The sequence below is a fragment of the Mixophyes fleayi genome, chromosome 2 (genome assembly GCF_038048845.1).
Source record: "Mixophyes fleayi isolate aMixFle1 chromosome 2, aMixFle1.hap1, whole genome shotgun sequence".
Classification (NCBI taxonomy): domain Eukaryota; kingdom Metazoa; phylum Chordata; class Amphibia; order Anura; family Limnodynastidae; genus Mixophyes; species Mixophyes fleayi.
The window spans coordinates 14,237,838-14,251,613 of NC_134403.1; the positions used below are offsets into that span (position 1 = coordinate 14,237,838).

General features: G+C 46.1%; 1 protein-coding gene across 2 annotated transcripts in view; it reads right to left on the reverse strand.

Annotated features, from left to right (window-relative positions):
• Positions 1 to 13,776, reverse strand: part of ARHGEF17 (Rho guanine nucleotide exchange factor 17) — a 184,326-nt gene that overhangs the window by 30,869 nt on the left and 139,681 nt on the right. For both annotated transcript variants that reach the window (XM_075198530.1, XM_075198531.1), the window contains exons 5-6: positions 12,685 to 12,801; positions 9,166 to 9,258 (exon numbers count right to left, since the gene is read on the reverse strand). In XM_075198530.1, the coding sequence (XP_075054631.1) occupies positions 9,166 to 9,258; positions 12,685 to 12,801 (210 nt within the window). The remainder of the gene's footprint in view (positions 1 to 9,165; positions 9,259 to 12,684; positions 12,802 to 13,776) is intronic.

Below are 13,776 nucleotides of genomic sequence, written 5' to 3' on the forward strand. Positions count from 1 at the left end.
CCGGTGTATATAAAATCTGTCCGATCCGGTTGCTCAGGGTTTGTACATGTTATTCTCCAATATGATGTCTCAGTAAAGTAAGTCCAATCTGATTGCCCCAGCCCTGTCATGTCTGTACAATCTCATTGCACTGGAGTGTTTTCTTTCATGACAGTCCCATTACTTTTCTTTTTAAACTTAGTATTTTGAAAGGACACAAGCAAGAAGTACAATCACTACAGTAATCAAAGGACTGTAACACACAAGATCCAGCTTATGTTTCAATACACACATTTTAAACAAACAGTAACAGCATTTAACAGAATTTGGAGAGGAAGAAACAACAGGTGAGAGGTAACAAGAGGGGTAGGAGGTGATGAACATCATGGAGTAGGCTTTATATATGGTTTACAGAGGAGTGGTCAATTAAATAGGAGGTCTGAGGTTCACATTGGAGGAGAGGCAGCTATGTATATACGGGTAAAGCCTAAATGGTTAGAGTGGGGGTCCTATGTATGACGGGGGAGGTGCGGGGGGGCACTAGGACAATTTAGACCTTCTCAGAAGACCCAGGAAGCTCGATACTTTGTGGGAAAGATCTGGTCTATCATGAGATGGTCAGTAATTTCTCCGTGCATGGACGTGCCAGGTGCGTGGGACACAATCTATCATAGCGTTGAGGATTCTTTGTCCCAATATAATTATATCTTAGGGCAGACGGTCCCCCAGCAAGCCGGGGTAGATTTTATTCAGCCTCTTGGAGATATGATAATAGACTTTATAGGTTGTATCCTTAATAAGTGTAGAAATTTTGGTGGGACATTCTCTCACTGATTTCCTACCAGGTTTCCAGATCTGCTTCCCATTCAAGTTCATGCCTGCGATGGAGATTGGAGGAGGATTCTAAGAGAGGACCAAGTGTCTGAAAGTATTCAGAGAGTTTTAGGTTCAGTAAAGGAGACTTTTGTTGGATGACATCCAACGAAGCCAGGTTCAAACCATCAGTGAGGTGGGACAGTCCCATTTCTACACCCAAAATCTTTAACTCACAATACTTGTTACTGGTCCTAAAGTGACCAAATACTTCAATAAATCTGTCACGAATGGCAGATGTCCCATCCCTTTATTGACAGGAGGAACAGAGCAATCAATGATAATGATAAGTGTAGAGGCCACCGACAAACACACATCTTTGAGGGACTGGGGGGGCCTTACAGATACAGTCCCTGTCATGGAGATCTTAAAGGTGATCAGGTAAACTCTACATCCTTTAGGAAACAGACTGACTATATAAAGTGATGTTCCCTGATTTGCATGCCATCGATGAACCCCAATTAACAGGATCATTTAGAATAAGTCTCTGTAACAGTTTTTTGCCCAAAAAGGGAAGAATAGGGCAGATTTATCGCGTGAGCTGGTTACAGGGGTGTAGTGGATTTTTAGTTTAAAATTATGGGAGCCCTACATAATATTTAAAGGACAAAATAAATTGTTTGACATTGAATTATCTGGAATTACAGAGGAAATTGCCTGTTCTACTTTATCTTTGTCTATTTATAGCTTATGAATTGCTCCTTAGGGAAAATATACTGCAGTGTATTCAAGGAGGAACACTCCAAAGTCTTTCAGGAAGCCGAAAGAGGAAATACTGAAAGACCATAAATGACTCTAGAAGAGCAGCTACAGGCCACAAGCATCGTCCTGGTGTCAGTGATCGGCTCCTGCAGACCCGGATCCCACCGGAGACACCAACGTTCTGTAAACAACTTCACTTCGCTGATTTCTATGCAGAGATGTAACTGGGCTGAGACATTATGTGTCGCTGTTCCCGTCTCAGAACATTGTGTCTGTGGGGAGAAGTCTGAATTCTGATGAATATTCAACCCTCAAAATGTCTGTCTCCTGGGTGTGCGGTGAACGGGTCTCACTTGTCCTTTATACTGAGGTCTTAGAGAACAGAACAGAACGTCAGGAACGGCATCGTAAGGGCACTGCCCAAAGTCTGCGATGGGGACCAGTTTATACACATGTTCCGGGATGTCTCTTTATATGTCACATGTTCCGGGATGTCTCTTTATATGTCACACGTTCCGGGGATGTCTCTTCATATGTCACACGTTCCGGGGATGTCTCTTCGTATGTCACACATTCCGGGGATGTCTCTTCGTATGTCACACGTAACGGGGATGTCTCTCCTTACACCACACGCTCCGGGGATGTCTCTTCATATGTCACACGTTCCGGGGATGTCTCTTCATATGTCACACATTCCGGGGATGTCTCTTTATATGTCACACGTTCCGGGGATGTCTCTCCTTACACCACACGCTCCGGGGATGTCTCTTCATATGTCACACGTTCCGGGGATGTCTCTTCATATGTCACACGTTCCGGGGATGTCTCTTCATATGTCACACGTTCCTGGGATGTCTCTTCATATGTCACACATTCCGGGGATGTCTCTTCATATGTCACACGTTCCGGGGATGTCTCTCCGTATGTCACACGTTCCGGGGATGTCTCTCCATACACCACACGTTCCGGGGATGTCTCTCTGTACACCACACGCTCTGGGGATGTCTCTATGTACACCACATGCTCCGGGGATGTCTCTCTGTACACCACACGCTCTGGGGATGTCTCTCTGTACACCACATGCTCCGGGGATGTCTCTCTGTACACCACACGCTCTGGGGATGTCTCTATGTACACCACATGCTCCGGGGATGTCTCTCTGTACACCACACGCTCTGGGGATGTCTCTATGTACACCACATGCTCCGGGGATGTCTCTCCGTACGTGACACGCTTCGGGGATATCTCTCTGTACACCACACGTTCCGGGAATGTCTCTCCGTATGTCACACGATCCGGGGATGTCTCTCCGTATGTCACACGTTCCGGGGATGTCTCTCCATACACCACACGTTCCGGGAATGTCTCTCTGTACACCACACGCTCCGGGGATGTCTCTATGTACACCACATGGTCCGGGGATGTCTCTCTGTACACCACACGCTCCGGGGATGTCTCTCTGTACACCACACGCTCCGGGGATGTCTCTCTGTACACCACACGCTCCGGGGATGTCTCTATGTACACCACATGCTCTGGGGATGTCTCTCTGTACACCACACGCTCCGGGGATGTCTCTATGTACACCACATGCTCTGGGGATGTCTCTCTGTACACCACATGCTCCGGAGATGTCTCTATGTACACCACATGCTCCGGGGATGTCTCTCTGTACACCACACGCTCTGGGGATGTCTCTATGTACACCACACGCTCTCGGGATGTCTCTATGTACACCACACGCTCCGGGGATGTCTCTCTGTACACCACACGCTCTGGGGATGTCTCTATGTACACCACATGCTCCGGGGATGTCTCTATGTACACCACACGCTCCGGGGATGTCTCTATGTACACCACATGCTCCGGGGATGTCTCTCTGTTCACCACACGCTCCGGGGATGTCTCTATGTACACCACACACTCCGGGGATGTCTCTATGTACACCACATGCTCCGGGGATGTCTCTCTGTACACCACACGCTCTCGGGATGTCTCTATGTACACCACACGCTCTGGGGATGTCTCTCCGTACACCACACGCTCCGGGGATGTCTCTGGCCTCGTTATAATGAATTGCTGGCACTGCGGGGTGTTGCTGGGCAGACCTGCTGTAGTTTATAGGTCACAGAGAGGGCCCTGTACAGTATAAGCAGCAGGCAGCACGTTCCCAGAGACGCCTCTTCTGTGTGTTACAGCGACGGACACAAAGAATTAAGGTTGACTCATTCTTGGAGGACTCCGTGTCCCAGCAGGTACCCATGGAGTACTCTGCCCGGCCACTGCATTAAATATAGCACAACGCTGATTACACACACATCAGATTGTGGTGGAGCCCTGCGCGGCCCCGGTCTGCTCTCCACACGTGCTCCAGGTACCGTCATATGTGGCTAATCACACAGATAAATACCGCTTACCAGTGACGGCCTGGAAAGGAGGGCAGGTTACATCTGATGTGCGACATCTGACCACACAATACACAACCGAGGAAGGAAATAAAATAGAGCAACAGGAGCAACTAACTGATACACAGAACACAGCTCACATTGCAGGGTGGCACAGTAGCTAACATTGCTACCTCACAGCACTGGGGTCATGGATTCAACTCCAACCATGGTCCTACCTGTGTGTAGTTTGTATGTTCTCCCCGAGTTAGTGTGGGTTTCCTCCCACATTCCAAAAACATAGTGTGTGTGTGTGTGTGTGTGTGTGTGTGTATATGTTAGGGAATTTAGATTGTAAGCTCCGATGAGGCAGGGACTGATATGAATGAGTTCTCTGTACAGCGCTGCGGAATCAGTGGCGCTATATAAATAAATGGTGATGATGGATGTAATATGAAAGCCATTGACATACAGCCTGGATTATTAGTGCGAGTACATAATAACATCTATCAGCTACAGCTGGAAAAATATCTGCAGGGTAGTAGGGTGCAAACAATTAAAAGAGGGTGAAGTAAACGGGTGTTGAGCGTAAGAGCGACATTGTACATTGTAGGTTGGCAAAGCGGATGAGCAGTAGTAACACCCAGTCCTTGGAACAGGCCTGGCTAACTACAAGTCCCAGCATGCTCCTTCAGCCGATAGCTGGAAAGGCATGCTGGGAATTGTAGTTATCCAGGCCTGCCCTAGAAGGACCACTCTCTAGCACTTCGTTCTAGTCTCCCCCCCCCCCCCCCCCCCCCTGTATTGGCATGGCGGGACAACAGCTGGTAAACACGTATCCAATACATACATGTGTCATTCATATATGTCCGTGTACATGTGTTGTTATCTGCTGCCTGGCAACCCGACTGAGAGATGGGATATTAATTATGGCATATGGTGGGCTGGTTATCTCATCCTCCGTAACCTCTATAAATAGAAACTTATATCTCACACTCACAATTCATTAACAACAGCGTTCTGTGCAATTTCCAAACAAACTCGAGCAGCCGGCCAAACACACCAGTAAAACTCCCAGCAAAATAAAATAAAAGTTTCCAAGAAAAATAAGCGATTGATTTCAGCGGTATTTATAAACTCCACATTGGGCCAGTGTAATAAAATGGTCCTATTTAGCAACGTTAACAGTAAACTTGAGCATAACCTAAGGATTATAACAGGAGACAAGCTGACTAAACAAAGGTCAGTAGAGGCGGTTTGGCAAAATGCTGCAAACCGGGTAAAAAACAAATGTTGTGCCTCATCTATCCCATAGCGTGAGGGGGGCGTATTTACACCCAGAGAAGCTACAATATCGTATAGAATTTCAATACGCCGCAGGTCATGTTGAGTTGGATGCAAGCCCCGCCATTTAATGCAAATATGCTTTTTCGTACCGCGCACGTATCAATGAACAACATTGTATTAATCGGGTTCATTGCCGTTCTAACCGCTACTAAACAATTAGAGCGGCTTTCTCAGGCTCTGACCAATCAGAGAGAAACTGCCTTTTATTGGTTAGTTAGTGAGAGGCGTTGTGACCGGACTATACGGTTATTTTTATTCCTTGTGGACTAAAAACTGGAAGAAAGACGAGGAGGATGATTTAGGTGATTAACACATTAGTTAAAGAGGGTTTATGGGGGGGATCTTTATTTAAATGAAATATTATTTCATCATAAACGGATTCCCGACGGTCTCGGAGAACAGCAAGAAGTTTCCTATTGTGGTAACCTTATATGCTATACCATATATATTTATAGTACTAGTAGGGTACGTTACCCCATAAACAGTTTGCAGTATAGTATGTTATCACAGTTGAGATATTATAATACTTAATGTTAATGAAATTGATACACAGGGATCTTACTCTGCATAATATTCCCATTACGTAAACTAACCCTGTCATTCATTGTGTCTGAGCAGAGTCTAACACCATCTATGTCTTTCCCTGGGAATCATCAGCTTTCTGAGTAGTTTCATAGTTTGAGGCCAATGAAACACCACAAATATCCATCCATTACATAGGCAAACTGAGGGGAGAGGGGGGGTGGGTGGTTCCTAGTGCCTGGAAACCCACCTACCCCCTCCCAGCCTGGGGCACTGTATGCGTGAGGTAGCTGAACCCTGCCCCAGGACCAGCCACTTTGCAGCTTGTGTGCAGATCGTTTCTGTCTGCACTGTTCACAGTCATCTCTCCCCAACGAGTATTGAGAGCAGCAAGAACAGGTAGGAGAGAGCAGGACAGTCTGCCAACTGTTCTGACACACTCATCGGGACTTTGTCCTGATTGTAGGGTCAGTTGGGAGGTATGTCCCGCTTCACACGGCTCTGCTCGAAAAGGGAGAGCTGTGTGCCCCTAACAGTAGTGCAGGCAGCATTGCCCGTGTATATGATGGGGATAGGAAGAGTTGGAGAGCAGCCAAGCACTGTCTAAAATTATAGCCACGCCCCCATGCATGCTGGTCACACCCACTGGTGGTGTGCCATGTAAACCCCTCTCTAAAAATCCTGCGTTTGCCCCTGCATTAGTACATAAAACAATCAGCAGAGCCCCATTACAGATATAGGTATAATACTAGGTGCAGAGAAGTTTTTGTTCTTTCTTTGACATGTGCTAGAAGGATTTGAGTGAGTGGCAGTTTTCCTGCTATAGTCATCAGACCGCGGCTACTTACTGAACAAACACACTTCTCCGTAAGGCTTAGGTCACATTTTGGCTGGAACGTTTCCTGGGCACAGAAGGGTGGCACAAGACCCTGCAACGGCACCAGCCAGATGTTGCTGGCAGACGGACAGCATGTTTACAGCACGTATTCCGGGAGAAACGGAGAACGAGGGAATTGTTCACCTTAAAAATTGGCCCAAACCACAACTCAATTAGTGGCCGTTTCTGGCAGATCTCAGTACAGGATGCCGTCCACAACCCTACATCAATGAGAACACACATGTACGTGTGCACACCAGCCTCTAGGATTACCTAACCTGGTATAAAACCAGACTCATAACCCCAGAACCGAAGGTTTAAAGAAAAACAGAGCAGCATTTAAAGCGTCGGTCATCTAGGAAACACAGAGACTATTAATATAGTGACAATGCAGCGTTAGGGAATAGGCCATACAGCATAGTGACCGCTAAGCTCTCTGTAATACCATATAAACACTGAGGGGCCTATTCCACTCCCTGCGATGACAACTGCTTCACACCATTTGAATCTTCATCTTTTCCAGCTTTTGCAACTAAAAAAAGGGCTTTTTGCTTCTATGTTGTTTCCTCATTGAAAATATAAGGCAGATGCATAAATCTGATTTATTGTGTGTGTTACTTTCGCTCACGTACAATTACGTGTTACTGCCTAAACCTGGGTGACAAAAAGATTTAGAGACAGTGGGATTCAAACACAAATGGAGAGAGAGGGAGAGTTAGAGAGAGCGAGAGAGTTAGAGAGAGGGGGGAGAGAAATAGAGGGGGAGAGAGAGCGCGAGAGGGCGAAGAGGAAGAGAGCGAGAGAAATAGAGAGGGAGAGAGAGGGAGAGTTTGAGAGAGAGAGAGAGAGGGGGGGGAGAGAGCGAGACAACAAGAGAGGGAGAGAGAGCAAGAGAGATAGAGAGAGAGCAAGAGAGATAGAGAGAGAGGAAGAGAGAGGGAGAGAGAGAGAGAGAGAGAGAGAGAGGAAGAGAGAGAGGAAGAGAGATAGAGATAGAGAGAGAGGAAGAGAGATAGAGAGAGAGAGAGGAAGAGAGAGATAGAGAGAGAGAGGAAGAGAGAGAGAGTGGAGAGAGAGAGAGGAAGAGAGAGATAGAGAGAGAGAGAGAGGAAGAGGAAGAGAGAGGAAGAGAGAGAGAGAGGAAGATAGAGAGAGTGAAGAGAGAGAGGAAGAGAGATAGAGAGAGTGAAGAGAGAGAGAGAGGAAGAGAGAGAGAGAGGAAGAGAGATAGAGAGAGTGAAGAGAGAGAGAGAGGAAGAGAGAGAGGAAGAGAGAGAGAGTGAGAGAGAGAGAGGAAGAGAGAGAGAGAGATCCAAGTGAGGATTTAATTAAATAAAACACACCAACAATTATTTTAAAATAATGTTTAAATAAATAAAATAATCTCCTAAAACACTTGTTCACCGCTTGTATTATAAAATAAAATCTTTATTTCATTGTTTTTGATGCATGACAATCAAACGGGAAATTCTTTCCTTTGTGATTCAATGGGAAATTCTATCTTTGTAACACAATAGGAAATTCTTGTGTTTTTATAAACCAATGGGTGAACCCCCTTCCACCCCCATGAAAGCTAAAGCAATTGCTTGCTACGAACGCCTGCTGCTCAACGGCTATGACCTGGATTGGCTAGAGACTAAGGAAACTAACAGTCAATTCAGGCTACAGCCATTCAGTGGTAGGCGTTCGTAGTGAGCAGTTGCATATGCTTTTAGGGGTTTTTCTTTTCTCCCACTGTCAATACAAAGAAACATGAATTTACCATTGAATTACAATAGCAGAATTTCCCATTAGATTCCAACAAATAACAAAGACATTTTATTTTATGCGGTGAACAACGGGTTACAGTGAGTTCATTATTTAATGAAACTTTATCTTAAAACAAGTGACTGGCTACCAGTGAATGCTGAAACTTGTAGTTCCACAATAGCTGTCCATAGTTACACATCAGGTTAGCCGAGGAATCAGTGCTGTGCAAAGTTGCACTCCAGACTTTCGGCGTTAGATCCAACTTTCCTGCCCGCCAAACCCCGCACTTTTCACGCGGTCACTTATATTGAACAGTTCGCTACTTATGTGTAAGCAAAGTTTCACTTATCCAGATGGATTGAATTGGCCGACTAACATGTAATAAAACAGACTGCAGTATACAGTTAAAAAATAACCTACTTAAATAATTTTTTGTATATGAAACAAGGACAGTAAATACATTTTTCGGTCTTACGCTGCAGCGTTGTTCTAAACTGTATTCAAGGTACTTTTACAACCCCTCTACCTACTATACAAACACTCAAACACTTTTGTCACATAAAACTATTCTACACACCAACAACAACAGAATAACATCCACTTTACAAGTTCACTCGAAAAATGAGAGACACTTTTTTTTTGGTTATGAACAAGTTTCGATGATGAAAAACATTTTCTTGTTGACCACCATGTAGCCATTTTCCTGCTCAATAGGCAAAATCCGCCTCTTACCTTGACAATCAGCTCGTAACGCGGGATCCTCTGAACGGGTTTAATCATGAGGTCCGACAGTCCCTGTTTTTCCTTGTTTTCACGTGTGCATTGCTGTAAATGGCAAATATAAAAAATTGAGCATTTATTTACCTTTAATGCAGAGTGTTGCCATGTTTAACTCCTATATATTGTTCCACAGCTGTGGTAAGCCTTGTGGAGCTCTAAAATTGGTTCCAACATTTACAGAGGATTATGGGAGTGCGGTTTGTTGCACAATGTAAACAGAATTACGTCAGAACTACAGGTTCCAGCACGCCCCGGCCTTGGGACAGTTGTGTCAGCCTTTGCTGTCTCACAAGCAGAAAGTAAAGTAGCGGACGTTATATTTGATGAATGCGCTGGCTCGGTATGACGCATCTTCCTCGCACACTCTCACCGGGGTGTTTACTGAACATCACTACGATACCAGGGGAATGAAATTAAATCATTGCCGCATACACCTGTAAGCAGTGACTGAGCCGGGGCAGACAATGTCTTCCAGACGGAATGGAATAACATTGCCAACAACACAATTAACCATAATAATAATATCCAGACATCTAACAGACCATTAAGAGTAAACATGTGTAACAATAAATAGACCATTCATTGACTCTGGTACATCCCGGTCCTGATGTCAGCAGCAGGGAATTTAATCACCCGATTCATATTAGTGTATAAACAGCCACAATGTACTGTAATGATTTCCTACACTACTAATCTGTACACAGCAATATATATATATATATATATATATATATATATATATATATATATATATATATATATATATATATATATCTATCTATCTCCACTGTCTGTATGTACACTTTGTATGATATTGATTAAGTGGATACATAAAGTCTATAGTCTACAATAGCTGTTTGTAATTAGATGTACATGGGAATTACTGAAACAAAGGATTACATCAGTGGGTCCCAAACTTTTGCAGTTCGCGGCACCCTTAGAGTCTCCATAATTTTTTCAAGCCATAATTACTGAGCAGTCTCATTTTATAAGTAGTTGGGTCAAAAAAACATAAGTAGTATTTAGGTCAGGACAGAAATACTTATTTAGTTGTATGCAAAAATAATACACATAAATCCAAGGGAAAAGAATATTTTTATATATTTTTTTCAATTATATTTCTGTCAAAGAATAATTTACAGCTAACTCACACTGTGTCCTCCTTCATCTCCACACACTCTGTGCCCTCCTTCATCTCCACACACTCTGTGCCCTCCTTCATCTCCACACACTCTGTTCCCTCCTTCATCTCCACACACACTGTGCCCTCCTTCATCTCCACACACACTGTGCCCTCCTTCATCTCCACACACACTGTGCCCTCCTTTATCTCCACACACTCTGTTCCCTCCTTCATCTCCACACACTCTGTGCCCTCCTTCATCTCCACACACACTGTGCCCTCCTTTATCTCCACACACTCTGTTCCCTCCTTCATCTCCACACACTCTGTGCCCTCCTTCAACTCCACACACTCTGTGCCCTCCTTCATCTCCACACACTCTGTGCCCTCCTTCATCCACACACTCTGTGCCCTCCTTCATCTCCACACACTCTGTGCCCTCCTTCATCTCCACACACTGTGTCCTCCTTCATCTCCACACACACTGTGCCCTCCTTCATCTCCACACACACTGTGCCCTCCTTCATCTCCACACACACTGTGCCCTCCTTCATCTCCACACACACTGTGCCCTCCTTCATCTCCACACACACTGTGCCCTCCTTCATCTCCACACACTCTGTGCCTTCCTTCATCTCCACACACTCTGTTCCCTCCTTCATCTCCACACACTCTCTGCCCTCCTTCATCTCCACACACTGTGTCCTCCTTCATCTCCACTCACTCTGTTCCCATGCATCATCTCCACACACTCTGTGCCCCCTTCATCTCCACACACTGTGTCCTCCTTCATCTCCACACACTGTGTCCTCCTTCTTCTCCACTCACTCTGTTCCCATGCATCATCTCCACACACTCTGTGCCCTCCTTCATCTCCACACACTCTGTGCCCCCTTCATCTCCACACACTGTGTCCTCCTTCATCTCCACACACTGTGCCCTCCTTCATCTCCACACACTCTGTTCCCATGCATTATCTCCACACACTCTGTGCCCTCCTTCATCTCTACACACACTGTGCCCTCCTTCATCCACACACTCTGTGCCCTCCTTCATTCACATACTCTGTGCCCTCCTTCATCTCCACACACTCTGTGCCCTCCTTCATCTCCACACACTCTGTGCCCCCTTCATCAACATACTCTGTGCCCTCCTTCATCTCCACACACTCTGTGCCCCTGCATCCACTCACTCTGCCCCCTCTCACTCTGCCCCCTCTCACTCTGCCCCCTCTCACTCTGCCCCCTCTCACTCTGCCCCCTCTCACTCTGCCCCCTCTCACTCTGCCCCCACTGTCACGGCCAGCAAGAGATAAAAAAAAAACGAAACAACTTACCAATCCTCCTCTCTCCCGCCACTTCTCACTGAATGTCGGGCGTGATGACGTCATGCCGGACATTCAGTGAGAAGCGAGCAGGGCAGGGGATGCTGGGTCCTGGGCGCCGCCGGATTGGTAAGTTTTTATTTCCGTTTGTTTTTTCTCTTGCTGGCCACCCTGTGACGGCGCCGCAGGACCCCGTGAGACCCCTGGGAGCCGCAGGACCCCGTGAGGCCCCTGGGAGCCGCAGGACCCCGTGAGACCCCTGGGAGCCGCAGGACCCCGTGAGACCCCTGGGAGCCGCAGTGCACACTTTGGGAACCGTTGCATTACAATATACAATCTTCTCATTGTCTGGTCCAGGGATTTCATGTTCCCCTCCCCAGAGACAAGGGTCCACCGTTTTAGTGAAGAAATATGCCAGACTCACACTAGTCTATCACTTCACCTCTACAAACCACCACGTTAGGGATTCTTAAGGGCAGGGCCCCACTGTTAACGTACAGATAGTAATTTTTCAAAAATAATAATGTGCAGTTGCCCTTTAAATATTGATCACAGGTTTTCTTGCTCGGTTGGTTGAACATGGGCCAGAGAAGACCCTCCAAAGTCAGTGTCGCACATGACTGTACACAACAGATCGTCAGCAGTGGTTTCACAGACTGATGTAAGTGCACTCACCTGCCTCGTGCTCTTTAGATTAGTAGCGTGCAGGCGCTTTGCACTCCAGACATTTTGCAGACTTCTGTCTAATTATTATAGCATTTTTATTATGGCTGTGACTAGCAGCATTACAGCTCACAGCTTGCAATCAGGGCCTTAAGCGCTCTGCATGATGGGGTCTGCTCAGCTATAGTGGATTTCAACACGGGCATGCTATACCGCAGCCTTGTGCGCTTGTCCGCAAAGCTGCTGCGCTTTTAGAAGCCGCTAACAGGTGACATCCCCTCCGCTTGGGTTCTGACACATTTATTTTCCAAGACAGCTTCACAAAATCCCCAACTGTTACCAGAAAAGATGACAGACTTACCTCTAAGAACTTCATGAAGGCCGGCCGGGCCTCCCTCGCCACCCTGACCGCGTCCTTGGCGTTGAGAAAGTTATCGATGTACGCGGAGTAAATGGTAACCAGGATCTCCTTGGAAAACTGTCGGGACGAAACAGAAAATGAATTATTCAACAAACTGATCACACGGAGAGGACATGTGTGACTTGTTTACAGCAAGACCAGACCTGTTATAAAGGGAACAAGCATACAAACTCCACACAGATAGTGCCCTGGACAGAAATCGAACCCATGACACTGATGCAGCAAAGCTAGCCGCTGTGCCGCCATGCTGCCTATACTCCAGGAATTATACTTCAACAGTTATAAAGCGACAGAATTATGTACAGTGTCTAATCCCAATATATAGCATTGATTCGTGGAAAATGTGAATATTGGCTCCGCCCACAAAATGGTTGTCTCCACTGGGTGTTGACGAGTGGTATACTCATACTTGCCAACTCTCCCTGAATGTCAGGGAGACTCCCTGAAATAGGGGTGATCTCCCTCACTCCCTGAAAAGTCTGGCATTCTCCCTGATGCTGAGCCAGTACAAGACGTGGTTGGCTTCGCCATCTGTGGCATGATGACACAGTTCAGAAATTGTGTCTTATGTCCATGTATTGATGTCTATGGAGGTGGCCATTTTCATGGAGACCAAGATTTAATCAAAGACTGACAGGTAAGACAACATTGGTATACAAGGGGGGGATGGAATTCACGCTGACAGGTAAGACAACATGACTTCAATAATGGAGAGAGAAATGTAAAAGACACTTTAATCTCTAGAGATTCATTAGCTGCTTTTCTTTAACACATAGTTGCCTACTCTCAGGAATGTCCGGGAGACTCCCACATTTCTGGGAGACCTCCCGTGGAGCAGGGCAACCTCCCAGTTCTCGCCCCCGCAATAGATAATTTGTCAAGCCCCGCCCACACACGCCCACTTCCCCTGGGAAGTTAGCGAGTATGGGTACACTTTAAGGTTAAATGTAAATAATTAAGGTTCTTGCACATGAAGTAAGGCCTGCACCCCCGCTAACATACATCGATACCGAGTATTCTGGGTAATTGCCG